Source organism: Antrostomus carolinensis, unplaced genomic scaffold (assembly GCF_000700745.2).
Source record: "Antrostomus carolinensis isolate BGI_N321 unplaced genomic scaffold, ASM70074v2 scaffold11961, whole genome shotgun sequence".
Taxonomy (NCBI): Eukaryota; Metazoa; Chordata; class Aves; order Caprimulgiformes; family Caprimulgidae; genus Antrostomus; species Antrostomus carolinensis.
The window spans coordinates 1-24,356 of record NW_010293504.1 but is presented as its reverse complement, the minus strand read 5'-3'; the positions used below and the strand labels follow the sequence as shown (position 1 = coordinate 24,356).

The following is a 24,356-nucleotide window of genomic DNA, read 5'->3' as shown; positions in this document are numbered from 1 at the left end:
TCTTTCCCCCCTACCCAGAGAGATGGGAAAGGAATCACAACAAAGGGGTCATGGATTTAAAAAAATGAGGACAAGAACGGCTCACTCGCCAGTTCTGGTCATGGGCAAAACGGACTCAACTTGGGGAAGAAAAATCAATGTAATTCATTGCCGTTCATCCAAGTAGCACAGTGAGACATAACAACCACATCTTAAGACACCTTCCCCCACCCCTCCCTTCTTCCCGAGCTCACATTACTTTGTTCCCGATTTCTCTGTCTTCTCCCCACTGGAGGGGCACAGCGGACAGGGAATGGGGATTGCAGTCAGTTCACCATTGCTGCTCTTTCTGGCATGAAAGTCCTTCCCTCAGGCTGCCAGGAACAAAGTGTTCCAAAGCAAGCTTCCCATGGAGTCACAGACCTATTCAGGCTCAGCTCCCAGGTCCAGCATGGGGACATCCATGGGCTGCAGACAGGTGTCCAGTCCAGTGCACCTCCTCCCCCCCAAGCTCTGGGGTTCCCCCCCCCACTCTGGCATTGAGTGTCTCTGGGGTATCAATTCAATCACACTTGCCCTTGGGCTCAGCTTCCTGCTCCAGCATGAAGTCCTCCATGGCCTACCCATGGGTATCTGCTCCGTTGTTGAACCTCCGTGGGCTGCCGGGGACCTCATTTACCTTCTCCTACTCCATGCAGTTGAACTGAGTGTCTGAGGTTCTCTGTCCTCCCTTTCCTTGTCCTTCCTCCTGGCAACAAAGCGCTCTCTTTTTTAGGCCATTGGTTGTCTTTTGTTCAGGTCAATGGCCTCTCCTCCAGGTTCTCTCTCCATACATATGGATTCACAGATGTGTTTCTCTATTGCTAATTAGCTCAGCCTGGGCTGGAGGCGAGTATGCCTTGGAGCCAGGGGAGCTTCATGAAGCTTCTCACAGGGGCCATCACTGTAGCCCCTTCCTGATTTAATGTTAAATCAGGGCACTGAGTTTTGGATAGTGCATGACGGGTATCTCACGCTATACTGGCCATGCCTGTTACTGCCTTCACAGACATACTAGGCTTCTATCATCCTGTCGTCCTTCCCTTATCTCTGCAATATCAGTCTAATCTTCCCATTAATAGCTACTTACACTCAATAACGAGCATATTTCATAGTTTGCAAATATAAGTGACTATATATTTCATGGTTCAGCTACTGTCATCTTCATCCTCAGTTACCTAGTTGGAACAATTAGAATGTCTCAGTTCTTAAAATTACGTCATCCAAATAAAGCATGACACAGCGGTGTCCATGTGTGTGTGATTATGCTTTTATAACAGAACCATTCTCTAGAAGAAGGATCGCTTTCAAGTAGACCTAGTAGTGTTCAAATCTGTTTCAATTTCCTTGCCAGTGATTTCAGACCATGTAATGGAATATAGATTTATTTTTTTTAAAGATAATTTTTTGTGCTGCTGGCTACTTTATCATGGACTGATATTTTTTAAATACATTGAATGAAGTCTGAGAAAATGTCTTAATAGTACAGTCTGGTAATTGTAGTTAACTTCTTTTTTTTCCCCTTTCTTAAGTAAGATTCTGATATTCTTACTGATAATGAACTGCAGCACCTTGATTCATAAATAATCTCTCTGAAGCTAATGGGACTACTCAAGGAATAAGAAGCTGCAAAGCTGGTGAGAATATCAGAATCTCACCCAAACTATCATTAGTTTTTCTAAGTCATTTTGACTAGCAACTGTACTATAGTCTGCTTTGTAGCTTTCATAGTTCATTGGAAACAAGCTTTGTAAATATCTATAGATATTTAGCATTAACTATGAGAACTGATTTTCTAAAGAATGTTTCAGTATATTTTAGGATTTCACCAAGCAAACTGGGTTTCATTTTGCAAGCAATTATTTTCAAGACAGGACCTGAAGAATCAACAGGTTTCTTAGCTGCTCCACATGAACCAATAGTTAAGGAACAAAAGAGCTACATCAGTCTCATTTTAAAAAGCTCTTTCATCTATTTAATAATCACACTATTTTAAAAAAGTCTAGTACCTATTAACCAGCATTGTAGATAAGGGGACTTGCTTTGTATAAAAAATATTTTTCCATCCCATGAGCATTTTCCTCTGCTGCTTCAGTTTTTTCAGAGTTTGATCAAACACCAAAACTTGAAGCCGGGCTGAGACTAGTAAGTGGGTTTTGGCTGGATAGTAGATGAGATGTCCACCCTAAAATCTAAGTCACATTGTTTTTTACTTTGGATTAACAGTGAAATAAGAAAAGAGGGTTGGGAGAGGGGAGGTTTAACCTAACAGAACAGCTCATCTACTAAACTGACAACACTTCACTGAACTTGCTTTCAAGTGGCCAGAGATAGGTAGAGGCAGTGTGTCTTTAGTAGGAGTAGGGTAGAGGCCTGGGACAGAGACCTAGGATCATAGAATAATTTAAAGAGAACGAACAACTTGCTAAAAAGATCAGCCTTCCAGGTACAAATATAGTATCTGTACAGCTTTATGCATTCTTCAGTCCACTTCATCATGCAATCTATGTAAGGACTCCACAAAGGCTCTACGGTAGGTAAACTAACAGCTGGACCAGGGAGGAGAAAAGATGAGAAAAGATGAGATCTTTGATGGACAAGGAGAGAAAATGAGTGGAGAGCCATACCAGGCAGACAGCAAATAAGGGGAGAGGCTGAGGTGTGATTAAGTGTAGGGCAACCTGTAACTAGAACAAGAAGGCTTCACATGGATGAGTGGTAAGGTGAGGAGAAAGAAGCAGGTGTGACAAGGAGCTGTTATGCTAGTGGCAGGGGAAAGTACCACCAGGGCGGTACCTGCGTATACATGCATGTGGCCTCTCAGACTCTGAAGCAGAGATTACAAGGAAAGAGAGACTGTGGAAAGTGGACCTGGCATGGATTTGAGTGCAGAGACTAACTGTACAAGGGACTGAAGCCCTCTCTTTTCCCAAAACTAAATCTCAAGGACTTTTACAGCATTTCTAGTAGCAGTAAATGCTGAAGTATCTCTCATCTTTCTCGCTGACCCTCTGCCATGTAATTCTGTCACCTGGATCTGCCTAGTGAATCTCAAGTATTTATGCTTGTTTGTGCTCTTGATAATGTTTGATTGAGATTGTTTTTAATTGCTTCTTAAAATCAAAAATAATTATGAAAGCAAACATAAAATAGGACTTAAGGCTGCACAGTGTCACTTTGAACTTGTGTTAATTCATGAGGATATCTTTTTTAATTAAGTGGTCAAATACTACTTTCTCACTGGGACTCTTGCTTCTCTGCTCCCTGGAGAGAGATGAAACAGTCGTGTGTATCAAAGGGGATGGAGGCTGCATAATGAATGAGGTGGAGGATTGCAGAAAGGAAAAGGAGGTGATCTCATGGTCAAAATGGTTTAATGCTACCCTGGGGAAATTAGGGGATTTTCCTTTTTTCTGCAGTAGAGTTATGCTGAGATGCTAATTTTTTCATGGGGAGGGAGGGAGGGAGGGAGGGTGAGAAAGAGAGAGAAAGAGAGAGATTTTCCACAAGTGGCTGCTTGATTTTTCTGGAGAAACTGTTAAAATCCTGGGGTCACACTTGCAGAAAACGCTGAGCATCTGCAGCTGTTGCTGAAAATGCCAGTAGTTGTGCTTTGGACATAGAAGGTGTTATATACTACAAACTACTATGAGGAATAAAGGCATGGATATCTCAAATTGCTTGCCGAAAATTGTCATACTTTGACCTAAGTGTTCCTACGTTTCCTTTCCTTATCTGTAAAATCAGGATAATGGTACTCAATCTTCTTGCTGGGGGCAGGATCTGTTCAGTAGTATTTGGGAGGCAATCTTAGACTGTGGTAATACACAGTGCAAAAGTTCGGGAGGAAATTAATGATTTTATCTCTGCAATACAACTTGAATAGTTTTTAGTAAGTATGTCATAAGCATTGAAGAAGAATAAAACAAACTGTGGTGTAACTGCTTATTAAGGGCTTGCCAGCATGGGGGGATTAATTTCACACTGAGCTGTGCTTGCTGCCTACAAAAAGGCTTTCATCCACCAGACACAATTAATAGCCCAGGATACCTGACAAAATACCACTGATTCACACTTACTCTGTTTGAAACTGTAATAACTTTGTGTGCAATGTCGTACCCTTTGCATCCACTTGTATTCTGTGACTTCACACTTTGAGTTGTGCTCTTTCCTCTGTTTTGGTTCCTTTTCTCTTCTTTTTGGAACAATAATGGACTGTTTTCTTTAGTATTGGTAATTTTTATAAAGCAGTTTCATAAAAACTATTTCAATATTCAAATCTCAAACTGCAGACATTGTACAGTGGGTGGCATATAACCTCAGAGATTTATAAGGCAACCCGGAGGGTAAAAAGATAGATTTTTTTTTTTTTTTTTTAAAGAAAAAGTTCACCAAAGTGGTAGTTTAAAATTTTAAGAAGATTCTAATTGGTGAAACAAACCCAAAGAATTCAAGTAAATCATGGGACTTTCATATAAGATCTAGCTGACCTGTGGCATTAAAGTATGAGAAACAAGCTATGAAAATTACACATCTTGCAAAAAGTTAATTGCTGTTCTCTAAATCGCAACCTAGGCATTTCCTGAAAGCATGCTTTTTTAGACAAGTTTCTAAAAATTATTGTAAGCCCTTATACGTCTGTCTTCTGGACTTTCAAGACACTGTGTTTGAAATATGGTTATTTAGCAGTTTTTAAACAGTTCCTTTGGATGTTCAAAGGCTTTCTTGGCCAAGGGCAGCCAAGGTTAACAAGATGTCATAATTAATACACCTTGTGGTTGCTGTAGGTGAAGATCTGACATTTTCCATCAAAGAGAAAAATCATGAGCTGCTAAAGTAACTGCCATCAGGATTTTGTAGGTGATCCTCCAATATGGGTAGCTTTTTGGGTGATTGTCTGTTAGGCATTAGAACCTAATGGAAAAGTACCTTCTGTGAATGAATGCAGATGCCTCAGTACACAGAGCAGAACTTACCTGGGGGCAGCTGAAGAGCCCTACTTAGTGCTTTCAGGAGAACTGAACTTCTCAGTGGCAGAGAGCAAGTCCCACACCATTCACTAAAAATGTATTTTTCATCACCCTCCAGTTCTGAGCCCACTGCTTACCATATCAGATCTTCAGTGGGGTCTTCTGTCAGCAAATGGATGAACCCTCCAAAACAAGGCACTCAGTGAAGCTGCTCCAAGAAACGTTCTTCTGGAAGTAGTCAGTAATTGTTATCTTCTTCCCCTGGAGCAGTTACCTGTTTCCCATGCAACCAGAAGTCAAGCAAAATTGCTAAGCAGTTTTGCAAATGGCTTGCACAACTGGTCAGGGGAAACTTGTCAAATACTTCTGCACAAATTAGTAGAGAAAAACAATGACTGGTGTTGTAGAGCAGAGCGTCTTTTTCACTGTGGTGGACAAATAACAAATTGAGAATTATGTCAGATACCTCCCAGAAGACATGAGTTAAGTGTGCAAGGAGAGGACTGGTGCGGGTTTTACTAATTTGACCATTGCTGGAATTGATGGAGTTCTAGTAGGTATCCCCAGTACGTAGTGGGGAAAAGTCCACCATGCTTAAGGCCCAGCAGCAGAGTAGAGGAGCAGTGTTGCTCCTGAAAAGGGGTACATATGGAGAGGAAGCAGCGAGTCACAGTGAAGCAAGCATTCATCTGTTGTAAGCTACATCTGTGCATATGTGATACTGTGTATCAGCCCAGTGGTATGCATGGCAGTTTTCCACAGCATCTTATTTATTGTGAAGCAGATACTTCCTTTCTCACCCAGGCAAGCACTTCCTTCATACCTCTGCCTTAAGCACTAAATGAGACAGGAGTGGATATAAAGAGTGTGGTCTAGCCCACTCTATGGAATTTGTGCCACAGCAGCTCTGTTGGTCAGGGATATAATAAAACATGATTTATGACTGACAGAAATATTCTGGCAAAAGATCTGCATCAGTAGTTGTGCTGAAAGGTTCTGCCAACAGAAGCTCTTCCCTTATGTGTTGTAGCTACACAGCATTTTATCATAGATCACTGGAGCTATACCATGATATCTTCACGTGGTTCAGTCCTGGCCTAACCCAGAATTCAAACATATCAGGTTAAATTCACTTTCCACCAGTCAACTTAATTCTGGCATTTTCTAATTTTGGAGGAGTATACAGTCTTACTAATATGCTGCCGCTGTTTATTTGCATTCATGTACATAGAATTTAGGGAAAGGGGAGAAATATAATACAGGTAAATAATGTGTATTAAATATTCATTTTTGGACAGAATTAGTTCATCTGCATCTCTAGAAATAAAAAAACAGATATTTGTATGTATTCTTTATTACAGCTCCATCCAGTAGAAAACCAGGGGACCCTCTGGTTATTTCTGATATCAAGAAAGGGAGTGTTGCTCACAGGTAAGACATTCAAGCTCCCGGTAAAAATCTGTTTCCATTGTTTATCCAACCAGACTCAAGTTAAACAGAGGGAGCTTGTAAGAGATTTGTGCATTTATTTTGTAAAGAATAGTTACAAATGAAATGTCCAGCATATTAAGAAATAATTGTTTTTAAAAATCCATCTCATTTCTCTAATAATATCTATACCTTCTGACATACCTTGCTTTAGTATTACTAGAATTTCATGTAAGCTTGTTTGCTTATTCACAGAACTGGGACACTCGAACTGGGTGATAAGTTGCTTGCAATAGATAACATTCGACTTGACAATTGCTCAATGGAAGATGCTGTCCAGATCCTTCAGCACTGTGAGGACCTTGTAAAGTTAAAGATCCGCAAAGATGAAGATAATTCTGGTATTAGCAATGAGCCTATTGCAGATTCTCGTATATTTTCAGGATTCTTAGAACACAGAGTTATTCTTTTGCATTTAAATTTTAGTGATATTTTTTTCTAAGCATGGCTTATTTGTGCTAATGCTAATCAGAAAATGTCAAGCTAAAAAGAATTTTAATGGTATATAAAGTGTTGCATTTTCTCAGTGGCTATATTGCCTGCCGGAGGAGCTGCACTGCAAGATGAGGTCTTCAGTTTTCTGGAAAGGCAGTTTCCCCTCAGGTGCAGCCATATAAGGTTGATCTTTCTCTTATCAGCGTATTGAGATTTTCTCTGCTTTTAAGATTAGAATAATGGTTAGCAAAACATGGATTCATAGGCCTCAATTCTCCAGCAGAGTGGTGAAGTGCATGCTTTATCCATAAACTTACTAACTTGGCTTCAGTATGACTGTTCACATGCTTAAGGGTAAGCAGTACTTTACAGGCTGTGCTGGATGGCTGATGGGAGGAGCCGTGTCTGATCAGCCCAGCGGAAGTGATGGAACTGCCATTATTTTGCACACATCTATTAATAATCCTGCATCTTCCCCATTATGGAATCCGTAAGAGCAGAATTTCTGCCTGGAGATAATAAAGCAAGTTCTGTTATGCATTCTAGTGGCAAGGGAAGTTAGACAATTATCATTACTGCTGGGATTTATATTACAGCATTACACAAAAGCATGAACTGTAGATTCAGTTGTCTTAAGCTCTATACAATCTCCCAGCAAAAAGGCATAGTCTGCCACACTTCATTATTTAAAATCAAGTGCAACTATGGAAATGGTTTTTAGAATTGCACTAGAATGCTCTTTTCATTTAATTGCTTTTGAAAGCAAACAGCAAGTATCTTCTCAGTATGATCAGAACAAAGCAAAAGCAGATGCATTTAACACCTTGTGCAAATTTGCTTTCAGAAGTAAATTTTGATCCAGAAAAGTGAGTGGTCACTGCTCAGCAGGACATTGTGGTTAGGTCCCTACAGGTGGTGAGGTGGGATTTGCTACACATAGTTGTTTCATCTTGTGTCCAGTTCTGGGCCCCACAGTTCAGGAAGGACAGGGAACTGCTTGAGAGAGTCCAGTCCAGAGCCACAAATATCATTAAGGGAGTGGAACATCTCCCTTATGAGGAAAGGCTGAGGGAGCTGGGTCTCCTTAGTTTGGAGGAGACTGAGGGGTGACCTCATTATTGTTTATAAATATGTAAAGGGTGAGTGTCACGAGGATGGAGCCAGATTCTTCTCGGTGGCAACCAATGATAAGACAAGGAGCAATGGGTGCAAGCTGTAACACAGGAGGTTCCACTTAAACTTGAGAAGAAACTTCTTTGTGGTGAGGGTAGCAGAGCACTGGAACAGGCTGCCCAGGGAGGTTGTGGAGTCTTCTTCTCTGGGGACATTCAAAACCCGCCTGGACGCCTTCCTGTGTGATCTCATCTAGGTGTTCCTGCGCTAGATGATCTTTTGAGGTCCCTTCCAACCCCTGACATTCTGTGATCTTGGACAAAAGCTGGCCAAACTGGCCATGGGCTGTACATCCAAAGGGACACCTGACTGACAGTTACTTTGCAAAACTAAGCAAACCAGGTATGTTATGAAGAGCAAACTGCAACTACACTTGGCAGAAGATTGCTAGCAAAAATACTTGTAGCAGGAAGTTTGAGTTTCCTCCTGCACAAGAGGGGTCTGTCTTCTAGGTGTTCATGACACCTAGGATCCTTTCTTCGACTTCTTCCCCTCATTTGGAAGACTTCCTCTCATTAATAACCGTGCAGAGAAATTACCAACAGACCATAGAAGAAGGACATGAGTTAGAGCCATGTAGAAGAAGTAGTAACTTCCCACACACTTCTAAGCACTTGCGGGTTCGTCCTGTGTGTGTCATGTCAACCTCCCCACTCCCTCTCACTTTGTGGACTTTATCTTTTCTAGGACAGCTCCATTTCCATTGAAGTTGGTACACATTTTCTGTTGCTGTCAATGTCACCAGTCTCCTTTCCAGTCATTCACTAAGAACTGTAAACTTCCAACTGTTACGTGGCAGTGCTGCTGTATGATTAATAACTTCTTATTCACTTCCTGTTGATAGCAGAGAAACATCAGTATTGTCTCGACCCTTAGCAAATAGCAGCTATTACATTTTCAGTTAGCTTGGTGGATTACTTTTCCTCCTTCAGTTGAAGTCTTGTACCATGTCAGTGCCACACTTTTGTAAACATTGTCAGCATTAGATCCCAGAGGATTTGTTGTTGTTCCATAAATGCTTTAGCAAGCAAGCAAGAGCTGCCACTCTTCTGCTGTGCAGTGGCAGCTTACATGCTAGCACACTGTATGCCAGCCAGAAGCTTCCAATGGGGTCTTGGGAGTTGGGTGCTTCTGGAAAGTGTCAGATAAAGCGTAGTTGATGTGAGCTGTGCCACAACACTGATGACAGTGCCCCGAGTAGGAATACAAGGCCACACTAGGCATGAAGATCCCAATATTCTTTGCTGGATGAACACCACTAATTCTTCTCTACTTTGATTCTACATGTGTACCATTTTCTTTATGTGGATAGTAAGGGTGAAACAGGAGGGAATTGAGGGATGGGGGGCTAAAGGCCTAAATTTTCTGCAAATTGGGAAGAAACAAAGTACTTCCAAAGATATTAGTGTTTCCCAGCTCTGCTTAAGTACTATGTTCAGTGTTAGAAGAAAGCAACTCCTTGAACCTTTGCTAGAGATGCAGGTATCTTTTTTCCTTTTAAAGTTTTTCTGTCTACAGGAACAGAAATGGGAACATTCGAATTTTCTAACTTGTCTCAGATTAGTTCTAGTAATATTTAGAGAATGTGCATCCTAGACATTTTCCACACTTGGTAAGGTGTTCAAAATGTCATTACCCACAAATCCAGGAAAATTTGCCCACCAGGCCAGACATTCTGGCTGAATACCAATATCATAAGATGGGCAAGGGAGCATTTGTTATTTTGATCTGAGGGGAAATCTGACATTTCAAATTTTAAAATATCCCTTCACAACTCAAAGATACAACAGCTGATTGCTCTCCTGCTGTGATTTTTTTTTTATAATATGAGCAGGCACTGTATAAATACAGGAGCCTTTCTTGTTGCTGCACCACTTGTTGGGTATTGTTTAAGGAAAATACATAGTGTTTAAGATTACCTAGTGATAAATTCTTCTCCATTCCTGAGGATTGTTTGGTGAAACTAAAATTTGAAAATAATGCAAATTACTTCATGCAATATATTGAAATAAAATCTGATGGAGTTATTATTCAACTTAGTTGATAATTCAAAATTCAGAAGTTATTTCTGATTCTGTTACAAAAGCTTAAAACTTGTCTATCAAAAACACGGGATATATTGCAGACTGTTTTAATAAGACAGCTGCTCATCTTATGACTCTTGACTTTTTCCACAATTCTTTTAAGGGAGTTTGGTTTTAAAACTTTTGAATTATCTTTGGTTCTAAATACCTTCCATTCAGTTCAAGAAACAGATGAGTAGCAGTATTTATACAACAGTACTAAGTTGTCTTTTCTCTAATAATGTGCCCTTGCAGCAAAGAAGGCCAACAGCCTCCTGGGCTGCATCAGGGAGAGCATTGCCAGCAGGTCAAGGGAGGTGATCCTTCCCCTCTGCTCAGCACTGGTGAGACACACCGGGAGTGATGAGTCCAGTCCTGGGCTCCCCAGTGCAAGAGAGACACAGATATACTGGAGCAAGTCCAGGGAAGGGCCATAAAGATGATGAAGAGGCTAGACCATCTCTCTCTCCTATGAGGAAAAGCTGAGAGAGCTGAGACCATTCAGCCTGGAGGAGGCTCAGGGGGGTCTTATAAATGTACATAAATAGCTGAAGGGATGGTGTAACGAAAACAGAGCCAGGCTTTTTTCGGTGGTGCCCAGTGACAGGACAAGAGGCAGTGGACACAAACTGAAGCACAGGAGGTTCTTCCTGAACATCAGGAAACACTTTTTTACTGTGAGGGTGACTGAGCACTGGCACAGGTTGGCCAGAGTGGTTGTGGAGTCTTCATCCTTCAAGATACTCAGAAGCCCTGTGAAGATAGTCCTGGGCAACCTACTCTAGGTGGCCCTGCTTGGGCAGGGAGGGTTGGACCATGTGATCTCCAGGAGTCCCTTCCAACCTCAGCCATTCTGTGATTCTGTCATAAAATAGCCTGAAGTTACATTTTAATAAGAAAGAAGATATAAAAATTTTAAACAGAGTAAAATTTAATCTTAAGAGAATGAGGGGAGTTTTTCTGATGACTTCAATGTAATCAGGTTTTGTCAATAAAAAAAAATTGCACAAAAGAGAAAATTTTTTTCTAAATAATCCAGTAGAACGTGATTAAGAAGTGTATCTGAAATATAATCCTTTGAAAATGTTGTTAGATTACCATTTACTAGACTGAATGTGCTATTTTTTTTCATTCCCTCTTTCATAAGAAACCAATTGCATCCCCTTGGCATTTATTGCAGATGAACAGGAGAGCTCTGGAGCAATTATTTATACTGTTGAGCTCAAACGCTATGGTGGGCCTCTTGGAATTACAATCTCTGGTACTGAAGAGCCCTTTGATCCCATAATCATTTCCAGCCTTACAAAAGGAGGATTAGCTGAAAGGTAAATTGGAAAGCAAATTATTTTTAAGCATTCCTTTTGTCAAGATGAAGATTTGTTTACCTGAACATGGTAATTTTCATGGTTTAGCAACTTATTTTTTTATAATTCTCCAAATCTGAGTTTATAATCCTTTTGTTGTCATTTTTTGATCATTGCCAAGTTCAAGAGCACAAGGAATATCTTAAAAGGATATTCTTCCACATACTATACAAGATAGAGCAGAGGATTGTGGTCCGTACTATAAATCACCTAGAAAAGACCAGTCAGTCAAACTGCACAGTCATAGGAACATTTCAGCAGCCTTTTAAAAGCAATAGCCTTGTAGAGTAGAATAGGTAAGGAAAGCTCTTCATCGTCTGGTTTATCTGAAAATATGCTGCTTATTGTACACACACACGGCATCTGTATGTGCACTTACATACACCATAGCGAGCATTATCTGAGGAACAGAAATGCTCCTTATGGTAAAGGATGTACAGAGAATAATGAAAATGCTAAGGTTTTCTGTTGCCTGTTATTTCTAGGGTAGGTAGCATCATTACAACTGTACCTTTGGTGATGGTTTCAGAGAGAACTACAGCACACAAAACATGATATTGTGTGTAGCCAGAGCAAACAGGGCATTTACACAAAGAGAATTTATTTTCTTCTCTTGAATTGTTCCATCCTGAAAGCCACACTGGTGAAATAGCTGGTTACTTGCTCACACTGCCATTATCTGTTATGTTGTGAGACTTCTAGAAATTTGACTCATTTCAGAATTTACTGAGCTGTCTGAGATTGCTCTTAAACAGGTGGGCTGCAATGAATATCATCCATAGGTGATTAACTCAACTACCATAGTAGCACAGAAATCCATGACTCCATGCTTCAGCTCTGCTATTGTCACTACAACAAAGGTGACTTGCTTTAAGCGTTTCTAACAAAAGAATTACTCTGTAATACAGCTATAAAAGCAAAATGAAAGAAAGAAAGGGAGATGAGACTTTAATGCTCCAAATATGCAAAGAAATTGCTTTTGTTGCTTTTTATGCTCCTGAGTGTTTTACTTCTCTCTTATTGTAGGACTGGGGCAATTCACATAGGAGATAGAATCCTAGCAATAAATAGTAGCAGTCTGAAAGGAAAACCTTTGAGTGAAGCCATTCATTTATTACAGATGGCAGGAGAAACTGTCACCTTGAAAATCAAGAAGCAGACAGATGGTGAGTATGGCCAAGGGTAGCATCAATGAGTGGTCTTTAACGTTTGTGTTGTTAAAGATTAACAAGCATTTAGGCCATCCCTGGAAAAACATTGTGTCAGTAGTAGAAAGCATATTCTTAGAACTGCAGTAAAGCAATGACCACCACCCCCTTTTCTTTTTTTATAATCCTATTCAGCTACCAGTCCCAAGAAATTTTCTGTCCCTGTGGGTCACATAAGTGAACTGAGCGATGCTGAAGATGAAACCTCTGCTGCACAGAAATCTAGCAAACTCTCAGACATCTATTCCACTACAGTCCCAAGTGTTGACAGCGCAGTCGAGTCATGGGATGGTTCTGGTATTGATACCAGCTTTGGAAATCAAGGTACTGTCAAGAATGCAATTGACATTTAAGGTATAAATTCCTGTCTTCATGGTTGACTGTCTTTTGCCTTAAAGAGAACTTTATCTGTACCAATTTAAACCTTGTACCTTGTAACGTGCTGGTGTCTCATTATGACCACACACCTCACCAGGCAACATGATTTCTTACACTTGGTTGGCCTCACATTCATTCTTCTATGACAATGTGAAGTGTTAAGAAACATTTATCAATATATTAACAGGGTTTTGTTATCTTTACTGACGTCTGAATAGCCAGTCCATAGCTCATCCGCAGCTAAAGGAGTTTATCTTTAAATACAGGTTAATGCAAGGAACAGAACACATGAAGATGTTCATGAATTTGATTCTCCTACACAGTAATTTTTAACTAACAACAGATTTATTATAAATTGCTGAAGGGGAACATTAGGCATTGCTTATGGTTTGTAAATCTTCTGCTTCTTCCTCATTCCTGCAGCACTGACATCGAACTTTCAGCCATCAAAAAGGTCATTCTGTTTAAAGGAATGATTTTCCATAATGCTATATTTTCTACTTCTGTTTGACTGTTGTTTTATATAGGGTTTTCAAATGATTTCATTTTAGTGTGCAAGACATTTATGTAGGTAGTGTGGGATACAGACATCTTGTAATATTCTAGATAACAAGAAAAGTAACTTCCACACAGCTTCAGTGTTTTACTTAACTCTCTTTTTTTATTTCCATAGTAAAGCAGATATTTCCACTACCTGGCAGGTATTTGGACAGGTAGATCAATACCTCAAATATTTTTTTCCTTTCTGGTTGCACACATTCTTTCAATTTTATTTCTCTGTTTCTTTCTGTTGCTTTCCAGGAGCATAGGTCGTAGCTCATGGACAGCTGTTTTGTACCCTCACAGAGAACTGAAACCGAGCTCTGCCCAGCAGATTTCCCATATAAACTGAGGTTCTGTGCTGATTACTTTCATTGCTCTTCTCTAATGTGCCTGCTCAGTGATAACACTGGCACTTTCTTCTGGAAAGCAGAACATTTCCTTTGAAACCTGCTGAGCAACTTGAGATCAAGAAGTAGCTGAATGTCACTACTAGTCACCATTTTTTTCTCTTCTTTAATTTTTAAGTATTTCTTAGCCTTACTGCATATGTTTGGCATCAACTTACTTTAAACAAGACAGTCTCAATACATTTAATTATAACTCCTGTTCTCAACGTTTTACCTTTAATTTACTGTTACATATAACATTTCATTTACTACTCAGTGTACTGGGCTATTTTCCACCTGTATAATTTGTATTTCACTGGAGTTAGAATGAATTTTCTGTTTTTAACTGTTTTGGTCAGTTTATCAGAGTAAATCATGTTAGATTTTCATCTAGTATTTTTAAGTTCTAAGGAGAAGTATTGCTGAAAAAGTGCCAAAATGATAGTTCTCATTTCCTGGGTGAAGTGATGATATTTGGAGCAAATTGTTCAACTGTGGAAAGGATTGAGGCCCAGACTGCTTTCCTAAGTCCTTATGGTTCAGATGCCATGCCATACCTAAACCAATATGTCAAAGCAGGTTTTTTCTAACTCCCGTGAAATAATCAGCCCAGACTTGGCTGGGTACATGGCACTTCTGCTAAACAGCCCGAGTGTACTCAGATTTGCACCTTATCCCTTGCTGTGGTACTGATGTGACCCACATTTCTATTAAAGTTCATTCTGACTTGACCCGTCAAGTTGAGTTTGGCTTCTCTCCAAACTTTTCTTGGCATAAGCATAGGCAAAGCAAATTGAGGAGTTTGGGGAATGTTTCTGGAGCACCAGATAATGCTTTATCCTATTAGTTGCTAATTTAATGCTGGTGAGCATTCTTTTCTCTCCTTGAATTAATACTCCATTTTGTACCTTTGTCTAATGTGTCTGCCTTACTAATCCATAACCCTCCCCACACAGCAGTCAAATTTTCACAACCAAAACCCTTCCTAGAATCTGAGAATATGTTAATGTCTGCCATTTAGCTGGAAAATGCATGCAACTCTGTAGAGGAAGACAGGTCTAGACTGATTTATGGAAGCCAATTGCCCTCTTTAGAGAGGTGATGGCAATGATATTTGTTAGTCATCAACAAAATAGGACTTCCTAATCCAACATGCACATCAGAAATGCCAACTGTAGAGCTTGAAAAGGAGTATGTCAAGATGAAATACATTATATAGCAGCTCTACTGCAATGGATTTTGTTTACCAGATCAACATCAGCTTGTGACAAGTCAATCTGTGTGTTCTTCCTGATACATCGCTTTGAAGCCAGACTGTCTGATTCCTACTTGGAATTCAAATTATGCTTAATTCAGTTAAAGAAATACTATTGAACTAATACTAACATTGCTTGTATGATAAAAGCACCCAGAAATAAACTCTTCAGATATAAAGGCCGTCTGATGCCACTTACACAGCCTTGAGATACTTAGAAACGGCTGATAGAGAAATCACTTTCTGGAAGGTGAGCTTTCTAAGGGTGTATATTGGTCCCAGGCATGTGTGCCTGTTGTGAGATGGGCCTTTTCTCAGCTATTGGAGCCCTAGCAAAAAGTAGTAGCTCTGCAAAGTGCAAGTCTCCCTTCCGGAAAGGGGCATGGCTACGGAGATTCCCATGTTGGCCTCTATGCAGGGCAGTGACAGCAACAGTCCTGCGCTTGTATTCATGAGTCCTTGCCTCAGTGGTGGTGCTGAGACAGCTGCCTTCCTGTTCTCACATTACTCACATTACATGGTCATTTGAGAGCCTCTGCACCACGACAACTTTTGCATCTAGGTAGCCATTCTGCAGATTAGTAGTACTGTGCATAGTTGACATTGCATTGCTTCCAAATTTGAGAAAGTTACCAGGAAAAAGTCATTTCTAGTTATCTGTAAAGTCAAGTTGATTGTTTTTTTAATGCATCCTTGCAAACCTTTTCCAATAGATCTGAAGCACATTTTCTTAATAACCTAGGTTTAATTTTGAGCATGTTACACATTACATGTTAGCACATAGTTAACACACCCATAATATTCACTAGAATTCAATGTGTGATGTCAAATTGGAAATTAATAAATTGCAAAAAAGCCCAGAACTAAACAGCAGAAGCAGCTGAGACACAAACAGTAGGACAACAGCGTTGGATATATTTAAGGTTTTTACTTTCAGTGGACTTCAACAGGAGAAGCTCTAGATCCCACCTAATTTCAGGTATAATTTAGGTAATTTATTCTTCTAAATATTTGACTACAACTGCAAAGAAAAAGGTAGCAATCATGGGTCCACATCCAAGTTCTAGAGAACTCGGCTTCAAAAATGTGCTTTACTGTCATCACAACATGTACAGTGTTGTAAATATATAATTTATCTTTCTAGGACACAGCTATCAGGCTTCAGGATACAACTTCAATGCCTATGAATGGAGGAGTCCTAAACAGACTAGTTTGTCCCCTCCAAGCAAACCACGAAGCCACCCATTTCATGATACAGGGCTGAGTGATGATGAGTGGGACCGACCTACAGCAAGCAGGTAAGTTCATATACAAGTTTCTATTTTCTGATTTGCAGCTACAGCAGTGCCTCAAAAATGAACACTTACTGTCTGAAATGAAATTGTTTTTCTAATGCAGCTGTAATGGCTCTCCATTTAAATATGAGATATAGTATTTATACTTAATGAAATTTATTAGAGTAGATAAGTGACATTTGTGGAAGATTATGATATCAAAGCTAAGACATACATTTATTTTAAGTTACTTCAGACAAAAAAACCCACAGCATTTATCTCTTAAGAATTAAGAAAAAAAAAAAAAAAGGCCATTCCTCTGGGTAAGCTTCAAAAAAACTGTGCTCTATTTTCTACTCCACAAAAATAAACCTACAAATAAAGCAGCTAAAGAAAACTGGCATGTTAATCTCTCATCTTCCATGAAAATTCTTCATTTTGGTTTGGGCAAAGCAGCAGAAATTACAGTCTTCTTCCAGAAATGCTTGAGACATCTGCAGTGATTCACTAGGAGGACAAAGCAACCCAGGCAGAAATGTCTTGTCCGAAGCTGTGGTAGTTTGCATTCCTCTTCTTCAGAGAAGTACATCTCCTCTTCAGTTAATTTCTCTGCAGGCAAAATAACTTCCTGGGGGAAAAATGCTTAGTTACCAATGCTTGGAGATCGTGAAAGGTCCAAAACCCCAGAAGTCTCTTATTCTGTATTCTAAGGATGATCTGGCAGTGGAACCACTGCAGAGACTTGGGTAATTCCTGCCCAAGAACAGTTCTTCCTCAGACAAAGGAAGGCAGACGTTGCAGTCAGAAAGATTTCTGTGCTCTTTGTATCCATGCTCAGGACTTGCAGACATGCATGTCCTTCGTTAGAAATACAGTTTCTTGGTGTAGCTGCACAATAAGCCTGAAATTCCAGGCTATGAGAAATTAAAATTTAATACTGAAGAAAACATTTCTGGTTCCTGTATAAGCATACTGAATAAGTAAATCCATAAGGTCCAGTCTGTTAGCTTTGAAATACAAATCAAGGCAAGGCTTAGATGCCAGTGCTGCTTTTCAGAATCTGAATGACAAATCCTCTGACACAGCAGATTGCCCAGTGGCATTTTGTCTGGAAACAAGTCTGGCAAGATGATAGCTAAGATCTGGGCAAGTGTGAACTCTCAATCCACATCCATCTCCTTTGGTCCTTACTGGCCAGGAGCATACTAGAGTTTTCATAGGCTAGTAGTGGGCAATATTTAATAAAGGAAATGACCGTAGTTTTAGTCATACCTCCCAGTCTTGGTAAGTTAATATCTTTAATTTCATAGTATCTTTATCCACAGTTAAAGCCCATCTTTCGTTTCTCAGATGAGATGCAGTCATAGATTCCACAACACCTACCATTTTGCAGTTACATAAGTAATAGACTGAAAAAGCTGGTGAGCAGTGAACTGGGAAGCTGGATTGTAAAATGGAAAGCATGCATTCTACTATTTTAAAGCACTATTCAGCAGAAAATACGCACATTAAAGAATCTTGTTCTACTTGTGACTTACACCTGAGATATATGGCACAAATTAAAATAATGATAGTTTTAACCCTACATCTATAAAATGGATTATGCCACACCTGATGGTGTTCCTATACCAAGTGATGGAGTACTTGAGAAGTACTGAGGAGTGATGGAGTACTTGAGAAGGGCATGTCTGTTCTGCTAGCCTGTTACAGGAATCCCCAGAAAACCACCTCTTCTCTGCCTCTCACTAAGCAAATTATCTTCTTCTTTAACACTAAAAGTAATTTTTTCTTACGTTTATTTTCTGCAGCACAACTTCCAAGAATATGTGGCAACAGAAAGATCCTGAGACACTGGGAGAGCCTCAAGAAAACCATTTGAAGCAAACGTCCATAGAAAGATCAGGGGGAGAGAGCATGAGGAGCATGAAGAAGGAGGGCAAGCTGTGGAAAGGTGCCTCTGGTGGGCAAAGGAAAGGTGGGGGACAGCCAGAAGAGTGGAATACTTCCAGGTATGAGAACAAAGAGTGCACAGGAGTGAGACCAAGCTGGGCAGAGGCAGAGGAGGAGGGGAAGTGGGAAAAAAATAAAAAACAGTTAAAATGAGAAGAAGAAGACAAAACAGGGTAAAAGCAAAAACCACATCATTAAGATGCCATTGAGTAACGATGAAATTTCAGTTGACAAGCGAATGAAACCAGAGAGCTTAAACTGCTCTGTAGCCTAGTGTCTACCTATCACTGGCAGGTAGGACAAATCTGTTATAGTTCCTGCTCCAGGGAAAATGCTTTGCACATTAAAACAGTACTTACAGGAATGAGCTTGTCAGATCCTAGAGCACCCTATCACCTCCTGAATTTGAAAAAAAAAAGAGAAAAAAAAAAAAAAAGATTGTCTCTCTCATATGGCAATAAGAACCAAATCATAGGCACCTGTGTTTTTGTATGTGTCCCACTACCTCTCCTTCAGTATTTTTATGCATCTAAATTTCTGATGGCTCTTTGAATAAGCATCAGAAAATCAGAGATATTTGTTATAGGTCAAACGATATTTCACATGACATAAAATCAATCTCTCAGGTTTCAGGGAAAAAAAAAGCCATTTAGATGAGAAATTATTTTGGTACCTCTTTTTTTCTGGGGCAATAGCTCAGCTACAAATCAATTTATTCATGTGACTGTAATGGAGATGCAAAAGTTGAGCATTTCACACACCAAGAGACAAGACTCAAAGGAAAGGTAAAAGAGGAGGTGAGTGCAGAAAAAGGAATTGCTTCACCTAAAAAGAGGTCCAGATGTATAGGCATCATGATTTCAGATTTCACAGAAGTCGGAGAAGAAATGGATCTCCTGTTCTAGGAAATCCAGGCTTTGCTGTCACAGACAATTGCCTCAAATAATCCTGTTCATTAACTCAAGTTCCATTTTATATTATAGTATTAGTATGCAATATAAAGAAAGGTGTTGTAATGGATATAGTCTATGTTCAGCATTGGCTATTAAAATCACTATTTAGGTTTATTGAAAGAGCTAATTTCAGCAGTCAAGGATCTTTCTAAAATCATGTTTTAAATACTTTCTTATCTTGCCTGAGAGGAATTGCATCTGTGATCTGAGTAGGTATTCTCACTATTTCTGTATATATTGCAATATCTTAGAAGAAACACTGATGTTAGATGGGAGAGTCATTGCAATAAGAGTTTGAAATGGCTGACCATTGTCTGCTTGACTGATCATAACTGTAAGAAAGCATCTCTGAGGCAGAGTATTGTGTGTGAAGCATTCGAGCTGTTGTCCATTGTGCTGGGCAGTTCTCCTATTTAAAAGCTATTGTGTTAACAGTGTTACATTCCTACTATTCTCAGTAATATGTTGCTTGTCAAGTAAGGCCTCAAATGCTTCCATAATAGTGTTTGCTCTGTTCATGTGCTGTTGAGCACCACTAGCTGCAGTCCATGGGCAGCTGCTCCAAAGTAACAACTTGCTGCCACCAAAAGGGCAAATTCTCATTCTTTCCTTGCTCCTCCTTCCCCTGTGCCTTTCACATAATCAGCTCCCTCCCGTGCAGCAGCTCTGATGCTTGTGTGAACTTTTGTTGAGCTGATTCCCCTTCCTAAGACAGCAAAAAACCTCCTGCTTCCTCCCCACACACACATACACTGTAATGGTGTTGCTTTGGGCTGTGTTGCTGCAGTCCAGACATGGCGTTTTTTATCAGACCTCTCTTGCTGGGCACCTTCCCTAAGCATCGCTGTCACCAACATCTTGCTCAAGAGTGCTAGTAGTAAGGCTTCAGTGTGTTTATGAAACACCAGAGACCTAAGTCTCCATCCAAGACAATTGCATCCCTCTTTTGCAAAATGCTGTTTGCAAAAATGAGGACTCTTTTCATATTGCCAGGGAGAACTCTCTGAGGTTGAAAGGTTTTATTGCGAATACTCATTGCATAGAGCAGCTCTGCACACAGCTACTGGTTGATTCATTAATTTTCATAGAGAGGTCCCAGTTTCAATCCAGTAAAATGTGTATGGAGTTGTTCTTGAAATCTATTTATCTCCTTACTGAATAACTCGCTGCTCAGATCCTGCCAGCTGCTAGTGACTGCCAGGTTATGAGAAGACTTGTCTGTCATGTGCTCTGCATGTCCATCTGGCCTGTCCTGATCAGCGACTCTTCCCCACTCTCCTGCCTACCTACCGTAACGTTCTGTCATTCAAGTTGCAATCTGTGGCAAGGCACGTGTGCAAAATATATTTTTCAAGCGGAAAAAAGTCCACATTTTTTTAACCTCTCGTTGTAAATCTAGCTTCACAGGTACCCATGATAACACCGAGGCTGACCAGGAGGAAAACTTCTGGTCTCAGGCTCTGGAGGATTTAGAGACCTGTGGCCAGTCAGGAATTCTGAGGGAACTAGAGGTAGAACAATCTTAACCTTTCTTTCCAATTCTAGAGAAATATAATGTTTTTAGTTTGGTTTACATTCATTTTATTTTCTCCTTTTTTTCTTTTAAGTTGCACTAATCACACCAATTCATTTAAAAGCTTTAACCCCTCTCCACAGGACAAGGCTGACAGGCGTCTGTGTTTGAGAAACATGACTCTCTTGGTACCTACCCTTTACCTTTATATTTTTGCTTGTGCAGCTGCCTCCCCCGCCCCTAACCAGAGCTGTTTTCTTTTGTACAATGCAACCAAAATTCTATAAACATGTTCACCCCAGAGCTTTTGACTTGCAGCTTCTGCTGTGCATAACCATGGATGCTGTCTGCACAGGCAGCAAATGGCGCAGAACTTCTTAAGTGGGCATAACCTTCCTGCAGCAATGCATCCCATTCTCTGACAGACGCTTTATGCAGCTTTTCTTAGCATGTTGTAGGTTGTCTTTTAAATTGAAACTTAATTTGATTAAGATGAACATAAAAGAAAATCAGCTTTTCAAAATGTTTGCTTATAATCTTACCACGCTGCAAAAAAAGCCACCACTATGAGAAATGTTCGCTGTACAGCAATTTCTTCATTACGTAACAAATTTTCACATTTCATCCTGAAGTTAATTGCAAATCTAGCTGTGTTTCATGTTAGATGGTGAGGGGGGCAGGGGGGAAAGGGAACAAAGAGAAAGTAAGTTTGAGTCTTTATTTTTCTAATCACCTTTTCTCTAAGTTGTCTAATCAGAACAATTAAGATTATACTGCCACTTAAAGCTACGGAATGAAAGGTCCTAAAATATTTTCTTTTATGTTCTTTTAAATTCCTGGAGCTGCAAAACTGGCAGAATCTCATTTTCATTTTTATGTTATATAAAGTCCTTTAGAAGCCAGGAGGAATGTGAATGGCATAACTGGGTGAAAGTTTTTCAGTTCAGATTAATTTACTTCCTCAGATTTACAGCTTTTGTATTGCATGTATGGGTAGGAAAATGCAATTCTCATGTATTTGTTATTGCAAACCAAAGAAATGTAGGAGAAAATGTTATACTGGTTTAATTCCATAGTTAGATATGGTTCAGTACCGCAGGCTTCTTTTGCAATTTTCAATATTCATAGCACAATAAAAGGATATGGAAATAGATAATTCCAAAATGGAAATAGATCATTCACACTGACCAGAATTCAGTTACTTCAACACGTTGAATTTTTCTCAGCCTTTCACAAAAGTGGAATTCAGAACTGTAGATGCTGTGTCATTTATAGCATTGCCTTGTTGCACAACCCACAGCTCTGAAAAGAAAGCAAGGCTCGTACAGAATGACATAATGCCAAGAATGGCAATGCCTCTATTTTTTGAAGTGCCATTGTGTAGTCAGGGACTCTTTCTCATTTTTCATTTCAAGGTCTTCAGCCAAAGTGCAAAGAATATTATTGTTTGCCAAGTTCTCTAGATCCTTTGTTCCATCAGGCAGTAATATCAGTCATTACTGAGCACCGGAGAGACTGTTAAGGCTACAACATAATATCTCATTGTGAAAGTATTGCTGGAGCTGGGAGAAAGAAGGGTGACAGATATGCTTACCAGAGTCAGAAGCAAACGTTTATTTGCCTGTTTTCCCCCCTTCATTTTTACTTCTAATTTTCAAGCAGGCTGCCTGCATCCTGTCTCAGTCAGAGTTCAGGTTATGGCCTTTTAATTTCCCAACTTGTCCATTGGCACCAGGGAGAACAAATAGGAAATTCAGTGTACCCTATCCCAGTGGTGGCACCTCTGGACAGTGACTGTGCCAAAGCACGTTTGCCTCCCGTCCCCAGAGCAGGAAGTCTTTCACAAGGGAGGAGGCTCCTCGCTGTGCACAGGTGCTTTTCGTGTCAGACTGTTCTGTCCAGTGGATGAGATGACTGCTCTTGTCGTCTTTCAAGATTTCAGCCTCCATGTATTCTTGCATCTAACATTAAAGCCTAGCTTTTTCTGAGCTTAAAATCAGCAGTGAGATAGGGGCTCATATCTCTGAAGTATTAGTGCTAAGCTGAGACAGTTACTTTTGCAATATCCGTATTATGCAGTTTAATTCCAGGATGTGAGCTTAACTGCACTGAGCTTTCCCTGGCCTGGGATTGTATCTGGGCACGCTCTGGGCCATTGCTGACTCTAGAGCTGCCTACATATTCTGCTGACTCACACTTTTTTTACCTTGCACGCACATTCTGAATTGTAAATGCCTTCCTGTAGCTTCAATTCCAATGAATGCAATTATGCTTCAACGTAAATGTCATTTTATTTACATATAAAATATTTTTTAAATAAGCAATTATACTACACACTCTTCAGTCTGCCACAAGACTAGCTTACAAGCATAGTCATTCTAGTGCTCAGTATTTTAGTTTGAAATGCCATCTGAAAACTTTTACCCATAGGGTTCTGTTATTGTTGTTGTGGTTTGTTGTGGTCCTTTATTTTATAGTGACTTGCAAGCAGATTGAACATCTATCCTCTTGCCTTTTGCTGTGCCCTGAGTGATTGTGTTTTAACAAAGAATAGAGACGTTTTTCCTGCTGCTATGAATTAACCACTTACTTAACCCACATTCTGTGTTATAAATTAACCTGTTCATTAATACTCTAGGCCACAATTATGTCAGGAAGTACAATGAGTTTGATTCATGAAAACCCACAGCCTCGTAGCCAGCTGGGAAGACAAGCCAGCTTCCAGGAAAGAAGTAATGTAAGGCCACATTACAGTCAAGCTACTCGTAGCAACACATTGCCATCAGATGTGGGGAGAAAGTCCATGGTGCTGAGAAAAATTAAGCAAGAAATGAAAGAAATCATGTCACCAACTCCTGTGGAGTTACACAAGGTCTGTAATTCTTCTTCTGACAGCTTTGAAATAATATATTCAGCATACAGAATCTAATTATGTGGTAATACAGTAAGCACTTTCTGTAATGACTCCACAGATGTAATTTGGGGGCCATGCATATTAGTTCTTACAAACACATTAATGATATATCCTTTTGGGGGAAAAAAAACAAATAAGATGCATCCTTGTCTACTATTTTGTTTTACAATAAATCCTCAAAAGGGACTGCTCTTTTGCAAGGAGGATCCACTGGTAATTTGAATTGACAATACCAATAACTCATCTCTGCAAAATGTGTTCATTAAGAAAGCAAAGTTTAATTTCTAAAAAATGCATTTATTTAGGAAATTACTCAGGAGATTTGGGGGATCCCATTGGTTCTTTTTCAAATTAACGCTCATTTTGAATCAAATACATGAGACTCAATATACATAATATAGAATGTTATTTCAAATTAGCTATTGCTTCTCTTTTGTTTACAATTCCTTTGCTCTATAAAGGATAAAAAAA

General features: G+C 39.7%; 1 protein-coding gene across 1 annotated transcript in view; it reads left to right on the top strand.

Annotated features, from left to right (window-relative positions):
* Positions 1–24,348, top strand: part of LOC104532165 (glutamate receptor-interacting protein 1-like) — a gene marked incomplete at its 5' end in the record, with an annotated part of 29,708 nt that extends 5,360 nt beyond the window's left edge. The window contains 10 exons of the mRNA XM_029087288.1: positions 6,350–6,419; positions 6,672–6,817; positions 11,328–11,472; positions 12,538–12,677; positions 12,855–13,043; positions 16,426–16,579; positions 18,364–18,564; positions 20,858–20,969; positions 21,115–21,159; positions 23,610–24,348. Of these exons, the coding sequence (XP_028943121.1) occupies positions 6,350–6,419; positions 6,672–6,817; positions 11,328–11,472; positions 12,538–12,677; positions 12,855–13,043; positions 16,426–16,579; positions 18,364–18,564; positions 20,858–20,969; positions 21,115–21,159; positions 23,610–23,900 (1,493 nt within the window). The remainder of the gene's footprint in view (positions 1–6,349; positions 6,420–6,671; positions 6,818–11,327; positions 11,473–12,537; positions 12,678–12,854; positions 13,044–16,425; positions 16,580–18,363; positions 18,565–20,857; positions 20,970–21,114; positions 21,160–23,609) is intronic.
* Between the last annotated feature and the right edge of the window lie 8 nt (positions 24,349–24,356).